The sequence below is a fragment of the Salmo salar genome, unplaced genomic scaffold (genome assembly GCF_905237065.1).
Source record: "Salmo salar unplaced genomic scaffold, Ssal_v3.1, whole genome shotgun sequence".
Classification (NCBI taxonomy): Eukaryota; Metazoa; Chordata; class Actinopteri; order Salmoniformes; family Salmonidae; genus Salmo; species Salmo salar.
The window spans coordinates 217,501-232,500 of NW_025548927.1; the positions used below are offsets into that span (position 1 = coordinate 217,501).

The 15,000-nt window shown below is 43.0% G+C and overlaps 1 protein-coding gene across 1 annotated transcript in view; it reads right to left on the reverse strand.

Annotated features, from left to right (window-relative positions):
- The window catches only part of LOC106599097 (adhesion G protein-coupled receptor L3), a 300,554-nt gene that overhangs the window by 50,293 nt on the left and 235,261 nt on the right, over positions 1-15,000 (reverse strand). The window contains 2 exon segments of the mRNA XM_045712874.1: positions 5,028-5,204; positions 9,325-9,530. Coding sequence (XP_045568830.1) covers positions 5,028-5,204; positions 9,325-9,530 — 383 coding nt within the window.

Genomic DNA, 15,000 nt, shown 5'->3' on the forward strand with positions numbered 1-15,000 from the left:
CCTGTTGTTGTGCCTCTCAGAGATAAGGTGTTTGTTCTGTCTTTTACACCACTCCTTTATCATGAGGACCTGACCCACCAATCACAGTCCTTTATTATGAGGACCTGACCCACCAATCACAGTCCTTTATCATGAGGACCTGACCCACCAATCACAGTCCTTTATCATGAGGACCTGACCCACCAATCACAGTCCTTTATCATGAGGACCTGACCCACCAATCACAGTCCTTTATCATGAGGACCTGACCCACCAATCACAGTCCTTTATCATGAGGACCTGACCCACCAATCACAGTCCTTTATCATGAGGACCTGACCCACCAATCACAGTCCTTTATCATGAGGACCTGACCCACCAATCACAGTCCTTTATCATGATGACCTGACCCACCAATCACAGTCCTTTATCATGAGGACCTGACCCACCAATCACAGTCCTTTATTATGAGGACCTGACCCACCAATCACAGTCCTTTATCATGAGGACCTGACCCACCAATCACAGTCCTTTATCATGAGGACCTGACCCACCAATCACAGTCCTTTATCATGAGGACCTGACCCACCAATCACAGTCCTTTATCATGAGGACCTGACCCACCAATCACAGTCCTTTATCATGAGGACCTGACCCACCAATCACAGTCCTTTATCATGAGGACCTGACCCACCAATCACAGTCCTTTATCATGAGGACCTGACCCACCAATCACAGTCCTTTATCATGAGGACCTGACCCACCAATCACAGTCCTTTATCATGAGGACCTGACCCACCAATCACACTCCTTTATTATGAGGACCTGACCCACCAATCACAGTCCTTTATCATGAGGACCTGACCCACCAATCACAGTCCTTTATCATGAGGACCTGACCCACCAATCACAGTCCTTTATCATGAGGACCTGACCCACCAATCACAGTCCTTTATCATGAGGACCTGACCCACCAATCACAGTCCTTTATCACGAGGACCTGACCCACCAATCACAGTCCTTTATCATGAGGACCTGACCCACCAATCACAGTCCTTTATCATGAGGACCTGACCCACCAATCACAGTCCTTTATCATGAGGACCTGACCCACCAATCACAGTCCTTTATCATGAGGACCTGACCCACCAATCACAGTCCTTTATCATGAGGACCTGACCCACCAATCACAGTCCTTTATCATGAGGACCTGACCCACCAATCACAGTCCTTTATCATGAGGACCTGACCCACCAATCACAGTCCTTTATCATGAGGACCTGACCCACCAATCACAGTCCTTTATCATGAGGACCTGACCCACCAATCACAGTCCTTTATCATGAGGACCTGACCCACCAATCACAGTCCTTTATCATGAGGACCTGACCCACCAATCACAGTCCTTTATCATGAGGACCTGACCCACCAATCACAGTCCTTTATCATGAGGACCTGACCCACCAATCACAGTCCTTTATCATGAGGACCTGACCCACCAATCACAGTCCTTTATCATGAGGACCTGACCCACCAATCACAGTCCTTTATCATGAGGACCTGACCCACCAATCACAGTCCTTTATCATGAGGACCTGACCCACCAATCACAGTCCTTTATCATGAGGACCTGACCCACCAATCACAGTCCTTTATCATGAGGACCTGACCCACCAATCACAGTCCTTTATCATGAGGACCTGACCCACCAATCACAGTCCTTTATCATGAGGACCTGACCCACCAATCACAGTCCTTTATCATGAGGACCTGACCCACCAATCACAGTCCTTTATCATGAGGACCTGACCCACCAATCACAGTCCTTTATCATGAGGACCTGACCCACCAATCACAGTCCTTTATCATGAGGACCTGACCCACCAATCACAGTCCTTTATCATGAGGACCTGACCCACCAATCACAGTCCTTTATCATGAGGACCTGACCCACCAATCACAGTCCTTTATCATGAGGACCTGACCCACCAATCACAGTCCTTTATCATGAGGACCTGACCCACCAATCACAGTCCTTTATCATGAGGACCTGACCCACCAATCACAGTCCTTTATGAGGACCTGACCCACCAATCACAGTCCTTTATCATGAGGACCTGACCCACCAATCACAGTCCTTTATCATGAGGACCTGACCCACCAATCACAGTCCTTTATCATGAGGACCTGACCCACCAATCACAGTCCTTTATCATGAGGACCTGACCCACCAATCACAGTCCTTTATCATGAGGACCTGACCCACCAATCACAGTCCTTTATCATGAGGACCTGACCCACCAATCACAGTCCTTTATCATGAGGACCTGACCCACCAATCACAGTCCTTTATCATGAGGACCTGACCCACCAATCACAGTCCTTTATCATGAGGACCTGACCCACCAATCACAGTCCTTTATCATGAGGACCTGACCCACCAATCACAGTCCTTTATCATGAGGTCCTGACCCACCAATCACAGTCCTTTATCATGAGGACCTGACCCACCAATCACAGTCCTTTATCATGAGGACCTGACCCACCAATCACAGTCCTTTATCATGAGGACCTGACCCACCAATCACAGTCCTTTATCATGAGGACCTGACCCACCAATCACAGTCCTTTATTATGAGGACCTGACCCACCAATCACAGTCCTTTATTATGAGGACCTGACCCACCAATCACAGTCCTTTATCATGAGGACCTGACCCACCAATCACAGTCCTTTATCATGAGGACCTGACCCACCAATCACAGTCCTTTATTATGAGGACCTGACCCACCAATCACAGTCCTTTATCATGAGGACCCGACCCACCAATCACAGTCCTTTATTATGAGGACCTGACCCACCAATCACAGTCCTTTATTATGAGGACCTGACCCACCAATCACAGTCCTTTATCATGAGGACCTGACCCACCAATCACAGTCCTTTATCATGAGGACCTGACCCACCAATCACAGTCCTTTATCATGAGGACCTGACCCACCAATCACAGTCCTTTATCATGAGGACCTGACCCACCAATCACAGTCCTTTATTATGAGGACCTGACCCACCAATCACAGTCCTTTATCATGAGGACCCGACCCACCAATCACAATCCTTTATCATGAGGACCTGACCCACCAATTACAGTCCTTTATCATGAGGACCTGACCCACCAATCACAGTCCTTTATCATGAGGATCTGACCCACCAATCACAGTCCTTTATCATGAGGACCTGACCCACCAATCACAGTCCTTTATCATGAGGACCTGACCCACCAATCACAGTCCTTTATCATGAGGACCTGAGTCTGTTTAGAGTCTGTTTAGAGTCTGTTTAGAATCTGTGTAGAATCTGTGTAGAATCTGTTTAGAATCTGTGTAGAATCTGTTTAGAATCTGTTTAGAATCTGTGTAGATTCTGTTTTGAATCTGTTTTGAATCTGTGTAGAATCTTTGTAGAATATGTTTAGAATTTGTTTAGAATCTGTAGAATCTGTGTAGAATCTGTTTAGAATCTGTAGAATCTGTGTAGAATCTCTTTAGAATCTGTAGAATCTGTGTAGAATCTGTGTAGAATCTGTGTAGAATCTGTGTAGAATCTGTTTAGAATCTGTGTAGAATCTGTAGAATCTGTGTAGAATCTGTTTAGAATCTGTGTAAAATCTGTGTAGAATCTGTTTTTGAATCTGTGTAGAATCTGTTTATAATCTGTGTAGAATCTATTTAGAATCTGTGTAGAATCTGTTTAGAATCTGTGTAGAATCAGTTTAGAATCTGTTTAGAATCTGTGTAGAACCTGTGTAGAACCTGTGTAGAATCTGTGTAGAATCTGTTTAGAATCTGTGTAGAACCTGTGTAGAACCTGTGTAGAACCTGTTTAGAATCTGTTTAGAATCTGTGTAGAATCTGTTTAGAATCTGTTTAGAATCTGTTTAGAATCTGTGTAGAATCTGTGTAGAACCTGTGTAGAATCTGTGTAGAATCTGTTTATAATCTGTGTAGAACCTGTGTAGAATCTGTGTAGAATCTGTTTAGAATCTGTGTAGAACCTGTGTAGAATCTGTTTAGAATCTGTTTAGAATCTGTTTAGAATCTGTGTAGAATCTGTTTAGAATCTGCTGTAGGAGTTTCAGTCCTGGACTCATAGCGACATGTGGCAAGTCGTGGTCCAAATTGTCTATACATTGAGCTTGAAATAGGATACTTGTTTTTTGGCCATTGGCCCAATTTTACTGCAAGGAATTCCAATTGGTCGACCACAGGCTAAGGTTGGGGGGTTATAAATGACATCCTGTCCCTTTGTTCTGTGGAGGAATCACTGAGGACAGGGAAGAATGAACATCAACCATCTACTTCCCAGCATAACATCTATGATTCCATCTCTTTGAATAAACCACTTTTTCTCCCCCTGATTTGCTTTGGGGTCTGTGCTATTGAAGAATAACATCAACTGCTATCACATGCCTTTATTATGAGGCCCTGTCACATCAATCACAAGCCTTTAGACATGACTAGTCAATCTCTGACCTACCTTGACTTCAACGTGTGCCATCAGTACAGCAGACCCAGACATTACTAGTCAATCTCTGACCTACCTTGACTTCAACATGTGCCATCAGTACAGCAGACCCAGACATTACTAGTCAATCTCTGACCTACCTTGACTTCAACATGTGCCATCAGTAAAGCAGACCCAGACATTACTAGTCAATCTCTGACCTACCTTGACTTCAACGTGGGCCATCAGTACAGCAGACCCAGACATTACTAGTCAATCTCTGACCTACCTTGACTTCAACATGTGCCATCAGTACAGCAGACCCAGACATTACTAGTCAATCTCTGACCTACCTTGACTTCAACATGTGCCATCAGTACAGCAGACCCAGACATGACTAGTCAATCTCTGACCTACCTTGACTTCAACGTGGGCCATCAGTACAGCAGACCCAGACATTACTAGTCAATCTCTGACCTACCTTGACTTCAACATGTGCCATCAGTACAGCAGACCCAGACATGACTAGTCAATCTCTGACCTACCTTGACTTCAACGTGTGCCATCAGTACAGCAAAGCTGGTCAGGTGAGTACAGGAACAGGTGGTGTGTGTTCTGTTGGTGTCCAGTAGTCTACAGTCCTGACTGGACCAGAAACCTGTCATGGACCGCTTGGAATAACTCCAGAAAGAACAGTTCGGGTTGAAGTTCTCCTCTGAATGCTGGGAGAGAGAGAGAGAGGAGAGGTAGGGGGAGAGAAAGAGAGAGAGAGGAGAGGTAGGGGGAGAGGGAGAGAGAGAGAGAGAGAGAGGAGAGGTAGGGGGAGAGAAAGAGAGAGAGAGGGGGAGAGAGAGAGAGAGAGGGAGAGAGAGGAGAGGTAGGGGGAGAGAAAGAGAGAGAGAGGAGAGGTAGGGGGGAGAGAAAGAGAGAGAGAGGAGAGGTAGGGGAGAGAGAGAGAGAGAGAGAGAGAGAGAGAGAGAGAGAGAGAGAGAGGGAGAGAGAGAGAGAGAGGAGAGGTAGGGGGAGAGAAAGAGAGAGAGAGAGAGAGGGAGAGAGAGAGAGAGAGAGAGAGGAGAGGTAGGGGAGAGAAAGAGAGAGAGGAGAGGTAGGGGGAGAGAAAGAGAGAGAGAGGGGGAGAGAGAGAGAGGAGAGGTAGGGGGAGAGAAAGAGAGAGACAGAGAGAGAGAGGGAGAGAGAGAGGAGAGGTAGGGGGAGAGAAAGAGAGAGAGAGGAGAGGTAGGAGAGAGGGGGAGGGAGGGAGTGCAGGGAGAGAGATATGGGGGAGAGAGAGTGGGGACAGAGAGAGAGATGGGAGAGGGAGGGGGGAAGGAGGGAGAAGGGGGCAGGGAGAGATGGGGAGGGAAGGGGAGGGTTTCAGGGAGGGACGGCAGGGAGAGAGAGAGGGGGAGGGAGGGTAGGGAGAGTGGGATGGGGAGGGTGGGAGGGGAGAAAGAGACAGGGGGATGGAGGGAAAGGGAGAGAGAGGCGGAGGGGGTGGCGAGAGATAGTGGAGGGGCAAGGGAGGGAGGAAGGTAGAGAGAGAGAGAGAGGGGGAGGGAGGGGGAGAGAGGGGGAGGGAGGAGGGCGAGAGATAGTGGGGGGTGAGGGAGGGAGGAAGGTAGAGAGAGAGAGGGGGAGGGAGGGGGAGGGAGGGAGGAGGGCGAGAGATAGTGGGGGTGAGGGAGGGAGGGAGGGAGAGAGATAGGGGGGTGAAGGAGGGAGGGAGAGAGACAGTGAGGGGGTGAGGGAGGGAGGGAGGGAGGGAGAGAGATAGTGGGGGGTGAAGGAGGGAGGGACAGAGACAGTGGGGGGGCGAGGGATGGAGGGAGAGAGATAGTGGGGGTGAAGGAGGAGGACAGAGACAGTGAGGGGGTGAGGGAGGGAGGGAGGAAGAGATAGTGGTGAAGGAGGGAGGACAGAGACAGTGGGGCGAGGATGGAAAAGGGGGGGAGAGGGACAGAGACAGTGGGGGGGCGAGGGATGGAGGGAGAGAGATAGTGGGGGGTGAAGGAGGGAGGGACAGAGACAGTGGGGGGGCGAGGGATGGAGGGAGAGGAACATAATGTGTGAGAGGACAAGTGATAAACAGACAGAAGGATGTATGACACTGAATGAGTCAATCTGTGTCTGTGTGTCTTGTAGTCTGCTGAAGGCCTGGATGTTGCTAAGCAGACTTGTCCACAACAACTGTTTTGCTGTAAAGTGCTAGAAAGTTGTTTGTGTGGAACAGAGTGTCTCTGAGTGTGCATATGGTGTGGTTGTGTGTTATGGTGTGGTTGTGTGTTATGGTGTTGTTGTGTGTTATGGTGTGGTTGTGTGTTATGGTGTTGTTGTGTGTTATGGTGTGGTTGTGTGTTATGGTGTGGTTGTGTGTTATGGTGTGATTGTGTGTGTTATGGTGTGGTTGTGTGTTATGGTGTTGTTGTGTGTTATGGTGTGGTTGTGTGTGTTATGGTGTGGTTGTGTGTGTTATGGTGTTGTTGTGTGTTATGGTGTTGTTGTGTGTTATGGTGTGGTTGTGTGTTATGGTGTGATTGTGTGTGTTATGGTGTGGTTGTGTGTTATGGTGTTGTTGTGTGTTATGGTGTGGTTGTGTGTTATGGTGTGGTTGTGTGTTATGGTGTGGTTGTGTGTTATGGTGTTGTTGTGTGTTATGGTGTGGTTGTGTGTGGTTGTGTGTTATGGTGTGGTTGTGTGTTATGGTGTGGTTGTGTGTGGTTGTGTGTTATGGTGTGTGTTGTGTGTGGTTGTGTGTTATGGTGTGAGTTGTGTGTGTTATGGTGTGGTTGTGTGTTATGGTGTGGTTGTGTGTTATGGTGTGGTTGTGTGTGTTACGGTGTGGTTGTGTGTTATGGTGTGGTTGTGTGTGGTTGTGTGTGTTATGGTGTGGTTGTGTGTTATGGTGTGGTTGTGTGTTATGGTGTTGTTGTGTGTTATGGTGTTGTTGTGTGTTATGGTGTGGTTGTGTGTTATGGTGTGGTTGTGTGTTATGGTGTAGTTGTGTGTTATGGTGTGGTTGTGTGTGTTATGGTGTGCTTGTGTGTTATGGTGTGGTTGTGTGTTATGGTGTGGTTGTGTGTTATGGTGTGGTTGTGTGTTATGGTGTGGTTGTGTGTGTTATGGTGTGGTTGTGTGTGTTATGGTGTGGTTGTGTGTTATGGTGTGGTTGTGTGTTATGGTGTGGTTGTGTGTTATGGTGTGGTTGTGTGTTATGGTGTGGTTGTGTGTGTTATGGTGTGGTTGTGTGTTATGGTGTGGTTGTGTGTTATGGTGTGGTTGTGTGTTATGGTGTGGTTGTGTGTGTTATGGTGTGGTTGTGTGTTATGGTGTGGTTGTGTGTGGTTGTGTGTTATGGTGTGGTTGTGTGTGGTTGTGTGTGTTATGGTGTGGTTGTGTGTTATGGTGTGGTTGTGTGTGTTAGGGTGTGGTTGTGTGTTATGGTGTAGTTGTGTGTTATGGTGTGGTTGTGTGTTATGGTGTGGTTGTGTGTGGTTGTGTATGTTATGGTGTGGTTGTGTGTTATGGTGTGGTTGTGTGTTATGGTGTAGTTGTGTGTTATGGTGTGGTTGTGTGTTTTGGTGTTGTTGTGTGTTATGGTGTGGTTGTGTGTTATGGTGTGGTTGTGTGTTATGGTGTGGTTGTGTGTTATGGTGTTGTTGTGTGTTATGGTGTGGTTGTGTGTTATGGTGTGGTTGTGTGTTATGGTGTGGTTGTGTGTTATGGTGTGGTTGTATGTTATGGTGTGGTTGTGTGTTATGGTGTGGTTGTGTGTGGTTGTGTGTTATGGTGTGGTTGTGTGTGGTTGTGTGTTATGGTGTGGTTGTGTGTGTTATGGTGTGGTTGTGTGTGTTATGGTGTGGTTGTGTGTTATGGTGTGGTTGTGTGTTATGGTGTGGTTGTGTGTGTTATGGTGTGGTTGTGTGTTATGGTGTGGTTGTGTGTGTTATGGTGTGATTGTGTGTGTTATGGTGTTGTGGTTGTGTGTTATGGTGTGGTTGTGTGTGTTATGGTGTGGTTGTGTGTTATGGTGTGGTTGTGTGTTATGGTGTGGTTGTGTGTGTTATGGTGTGGTTGTGTGTTATGGTGTGGTTGTGTGTTATGGTGTGGTTGTGTGTGTTATGGTGTGGTTGTGTGTTATGGTGTTGTGGTTGTGTGTTATGGTGTGGTTGTGTGTGTTATGGTGTGGTTGTGTGTTATGGTGTGGTTGTGTGTTATGGTGTTGTTGTGTGTTATGGTGTGGTTGTGTGTTATGGTGTGGTTGTGTGTTATGGTGTGGTTGTGTGTGTTATGGTGTGGTTGTGTGTTATGGTGTGGTTGTGTGTACATCCATAGATGCTGCATCCATACTATTCGTCGCAGTGAGAGGACAAAACAGTGGTATTAAATGTGTACGTTAGCGTGTGTCCCTCTGCATTCATCTATGTGTACAGTATAACCTGCCTACCTCACAGTGAAGTCCACTGGTTCAGACTGGGAAACCTGGTTGTGACTGTGTGTCTGCGTGTGTGTGTGTGTGTGTGTGTGTGTGTGTGTGTGTGTGTGTGTGTGTGTGTGTGTGTGTGTGTGTGTGTGTGTGTGTGTGTGTGTGTGTGTGTGTGTGTGTGTGTGTGTGTGTCTGTGTGTGTGTGACTGCGTGCGTGTGTGTGTGTGTGTGTGTGTGTGTGTGTGTGTGTGTGTGTGTGTGTGTGTGTATGTGTGTGTGTGACTGCGTGCGTGTGTGTGTGTGTGTGTATGTGTGTGTGTGTGTGTGTGTGTGTGTATGTGTGTGTGTGACTGCGTGCGTGTGTGTGTGTGTATGTGTGTGTGTATGTGTAAGCCGTGTGTATTTTCCGGTATATATACCTGCAGGTGTTTGACAGTGAAGACCACCGGTTCAGACAGATAGACCTTGTTGCTCTCCTTGTTGATAGAGGCAGTAATAACAGGAGAGTTGACTATGACAGAGTAGTTAGGATAGAGAGTCTCGCTGCCCAGACCAACGCTGGCATTATCTGTAGACAGATAGGAGCCCAGGTTCCTGTAGAGGACGAACACCATGCGGATCTCACCTGGTGGGGGAGACAACACACTACAATGTCACTGGTTGGTAATACATTCTGGGAGATATTAGGACAAGTAGTTAGACATTCTGGGAGATATTAGGACAAGTAGTTAGACATTCAGGGAGATATTAGGACAAGTAGTTAGACATTCAGGGAGATATTAGGACAAGTAGTTAGACATTCAGGGAGATATTAGGACAAGTAGTTAGACATTCTGGGAGATATTAGGACAAGTAGTTAGACATTCTGGGAGATATTAGGACAAGGTATAGAATAGAGTAGAGCAGAATATAATATAATACAGTAGAGTAGAATAGAGTAGAGTAGAATAGAGTAGAGTAGAGTGGAATAGAATAGAGTAGAGTAGAATAGAGTAGAGTAGAGTGGAATAGAATAGAGTAGGATAGAATACAGTAGAGTAGAGTAGAATAGAGCAGAGTAGAATAGAGTAGAATAGAATACAGTAGAGTAGAATAGAATAGATTAGAATAGACTAGAATAGAGTAGAATAGAGTACAGTAGAATAGAGTAGAATAGAGTAGTGTAGAATAGAGCAGAGTAGAGTAGAATAGGGTAGAGGATAATATAGTAGAATAGAGTAGAGTAGAATAGAGTAGAAGAGAGTAGATTAGAATAGACTAGAATAGAGTAGAATAGAGTAGAATAGAGTAAAATACAGTAGAGTAGAATAGAGTAGAATAGAAAAGAGTAGAATAGAGTAGAGTAGAATAGAATAGAGTAGAGTAAAGTAGACTAGAGGAGAATACAGTAGAGTAGAATAGAATACAGTAGAGTAGAATAGAGTAAAATACAGTAGAGTGTAATAGAGTAAAATACAGTAGAGTAGAATAGAGTAGAATACAGTAGAGTAAAATAGAGTAGAGTAGAATACAGTAGAGTAGAGTAGAATAGAGTAGAATAGAGTAGTGTAGAGTAGAATTGAGTAGAATAGAGTAGAATAAAGTAGAATAGAATATAGTAGAATACAGGAGAGTAGAATAGAGTAGAGTAGAGTAGAGTAGAATAGAGTAGAGAAGATTAGAGTAGAGTAGATTAGAGTAGAGTAGAATAGAGTAGATTAGAGTTGAATAGAGTAGAGTGTATTGAAGTACTCTGTTGCTGTATATGACAAAACTGAAATGCTGAATTGTTTCAATGTTCACTTTGTATCATCTGGTAACCTGTTTGATTCAGTATCCTCTGTCTCTGTACAACCCTCTGTGGATGAACCAGTGAGAGCTGGTCAAACTTCTAGCTTTTTGCCACTCTCAGCGCAGGAGGTACATAAAGCCCTTAAATCCATAGATCAGAGAAAGCCTGCAGGTCCTGATCTTCTTTTTAAATCTGGCAGCTGATTTCATAGCTGAACCACCATCTGTTCAATCTAACCCTGGAATGGAATGAAATTCCAAAGATCTGGAAATCAGAATTTGTCTTACCACTTTTAAAAAGGGGAGATCCAATTATTTTAAATAATTATAGGCCAATCTCAAAGCTGTCACCCCTGGTGAAAATACATGAAACCCTTGTCAGAGAACAGCTAAAATATTTTTTATATACTAACTCAATTTTATCAATGTACCAATCGGGCTTCAGGAAAAAGCATAGCACAATTATAGTAGCCATGACGGTTTTAAATGATATCACTGAAGTGCTTGACAAAAAACAGCACTGTGTATTGTATTGATCTCTCTAAGACTTTTGATACAGTTGATCATGCTATACTGAGCCAGAGATTGTCAAGCGTAGGTCTTTCGGAGCGTGCAGTTGCATGGTTGGCTAACAATCTGTCTGATTGAACTCAATGCACTCAATTTGATTGGCTCATGTCTGTTAAATTGTCTGTCTGTAATGGTGTGCCACAAGGCTCTGTACTTGGTCCCCTCTTATTCACTATTTATATAAATAATTTTAATAAAAAAATGTGCAAAATGCGCAACTTCACTTTTATGCTGATGATACTGTTATTTATTGTTGTGCCTCGTCTCTCACAAAAGCTTTCCAGAACTTGCAAACTGCTTTTTATACTGTTCAACATACCTTGTGTCAATTGAAGCTTATCCTCAATACCGACAAAACTAAACTAATGGTGTTTTCTAAAGCAAGAAATAGACCTCTGAACCTTTCACCTATTACTACCTGTCAGGGCAATGAGATTGAGACTGTAACCTCATAGAAATATCTTGGAATTTTAATTGATGACGGACTCTCTTAAATTGCATATTCAACAACTTACAAAAGAATTGAAGCTGGAGTTGAAATGTTATTTTAAAAATAAGGCCTGTTTTTCTTTGAAGCCAGAAGGAGGCTAGTATCAGCTACATTTATGCCTTTACTAGACTATGGGGATATTTTATATATGTGAATACTTCCACTTAGTGTTTGAGATCAATTGACACCCTTTACCATGGAGCATTGACATTTGTTTTAAACTGCAAAACCCTTACGCACCACTGCACTTCATATACCAGGGCTGGCTGGCCTTCTCTAGTCACTCGTAGGCTCAGTCACTGGTATACTTGTACTTACAAAGTCATTTTGGGTTTACTACCATTTTATTTGGGCATTTTTATTGTTCAGAAATGTGGTGGGTACTCTCTTCATTCACAGGACTTTATCCTGCTGACTGTTCCAAATGTCTGAACTGAATATGGTAAAAGGGCTTTTATGTACTCTGCTCCATCGTCTTGGAACGCCTTACAAAATACTTTTAAACTGGAAGAACTTCTCCCGATTGGTGTTTTTAAATCATTGATGATGGATTTTGAGGCTGATTCACTGACCTGTCAATGTTTTTAATTTGTTGCTTTATGATTTTGTTATACCCTTGTGAATTCTATGTTTTTTACTAGATTACCTGTAGTTTTTCATGTTGTCTGTCTGTAATTGTGTAATGACTTGGTGTTGCCTTGAACACTCTTGAAAAAGAGAGCCCTTCCTGGTTAAACAAAGGTTAAATAAAAATAAATGAAATAAAGAGTGGAAAAGAGTAGAGTAGAATTGAGTAGAATAGAATAGAGTAGAGTGGAATAGTGTAGAGTAGAACAGAGTAGAGTAGAATAGAATATAGTAGAGTAGAATAGAGTAGAATAGAGTAGAATATAGTAGAATAGAATAGGGTAGAGTAGAATAGAATAGTGTAGAATAGAGAAGAATAGAGTAGAATAGAGTAAAAAAGAGTAGAGTAGAATATAGAAGAATAAAGTAGAGTAGAATAGAGTAGAGTAGAATAGAGTAGAAAAGAGTAGAATAGAGTAGAATATAGTAAAATAGAGTAGAATATAGTAGAATATAGTACAGTAGAATAGAGTAGAATAGAGTAGAGTAGAATATAGAAGAGTAGAATCAAATAGAATATAGTAGAATAGAATAGAGTAGAAAATATTAGAACAGAATAGAGTAGATTAGTGTAGAGTAGAATATAGTAGAGTAGAATAGAGTAGAGTAGAATAGAGTAGAATAGAGTAGAATAGATTAGAATAGAGTAGAGAAGAATAGAGTAGAATAGAGTAGAGTAGAATATAGAAGAATAAAGTAGAGCAGAATAGAGTAGAGTAGAATAGAGTAGAAAAGAGTAGAATAGTGTAGAATAGAGTAGAATATAGTAAAATAGAGTAGAATATAGTAGAATATAGTAGAGTAGAATATAGTAGAATAGAGTAGAATATAGAAGAGTAGAATCGAGTGGAATATAGTAGAGTAGAATAGAGTAGAAAATATTAGAACAGAATAGAGTAGATTAGTGTAGAGTAGAATATAGTAGAGTAGAATAGAGTAGAGTAGAATAGAGTAGAGTAGAATAGATTAGCATTGAGTAGACTATAGTAGAGTAGAATAGTGTAGAGTAGAATCGAGCCGAGTAGAATAGAGTAGAATAGAGTAGAATAGATTAGAATAGAGTATAGAATAGAGCTGAGTAGAGTAGAATTGAGTAGATTATAATAGAGTAGAATAGAGTAGAATAGAGTAGAATAGATTAGAATAGAGTAGAGTAGAATAGTGTAGAGTAGAATCGAGTAGATTATAATAGAGTAGAATAGAGTAGAGTAAATTAGATTAGAGGAGAAAATAATATAATAACTTATAAACACACAGTAAACCTCTGAGACCAACTGGAAAAGTATTATATCATCCTGGATAACAACACATTTGACTGCACTTATGTGACAATAAAACATTCACTCGGTTCAAAAGTTTGGTGTTACTTAACTTTTCTTTCAAAATCAAGGACATTTCTAATTTTTTGCCCTTTAAAATAACATCAAATTGATCAGAAATACAATGTAGACATTGTTAATGTTGTAAATGACTATGGTAGCTGGAACCGGCTGATTCTTTATGGAATATCTACATAGGCGTACAGAGGTCCATTATTAGCAACCATCACTCCTGTCAACTGGCAGCTTCATTAAATAGTACCCACAAAACACCAGTCTAGAAGGCCAGCATCCCGGAGGCGCCTCTTCACTTCATGTCTCAGAACAAGAATAGACTGACGAGTTTCAGAAGAAAGTTCTTTGTTTCTGGCCATTTTGAGCCTGTAATCGAACCCACAAATGCTGATGCTCCAGATACTCAACTAGTCTAAAGAAGGCCAGTTTTATTGCTTCTTTAATCAGGAAAACAGTTTTCAGCTGTGCTAACATAATTGCAAAAGGGTTTTCTAATGATTAATTAGCCTTTTAAAATGTTAAACTTGGATTAGCTAAAACAACGTGCCATTGGAACACAGGAGTGATGGTTGCTGATAATGGGCCTCTGTACGCCGATGTAGATATTCCATAAAGAATCAGCCGTTTCCAGCTACAATAGTCATTTACAACATTATCAATGCCTACACTGTATTTCTGATCAATTCTATGTTATTTTAATGGTCAGAAATGTGCTTTTCTTTCAAAAACTAGGACATTTCTAAGTGACCCCAAACTTTTGAACGTAGTGTATTTTATTTGTAATATCCTGTATTCACCTGAGGAATATGGAGAGATGACAGGATCAGTGAAACACACCACTAATGCACCTAGACTAGTAGACTTTATAAATATATCTCTGAACATCTTAGTGGGAAAGTCCAGAAATTGAGAGAGGAAAGGAGAGAGAGAGAGAGAGAGAGAGAGAGAGAGAGAGAGAGAGAGACAGAGAGAGACAGAGAGAGAGACAGAGAGAGACAGAGAGAGAGACAGAGAGAGACAGAGAGAGACAGAGAGAGAGAGAGAGAGAGAGAGAGAGAGAGAGAGAGAGAGAGAGAGAGAGAGAGAGAGAGAGAGAGAGAGAGAGAGAGAGAGAGAGAGAGAGAGAGAGAGACAGAGAGAGACAGAGAGAGAGAGAGAGAGACAGAGAGAGACAGAGAGAGAGACAGAGAGAGAGAGAGAGAGAGAGAGAGAGAGAGAGAGAGAGAGAGAGAGAGAGAGAGAGAGAGAGAGAGAGACAGAGAGACAGAGAGGAAAACAGAGATACAGTAAGAGCAAGATAGAGA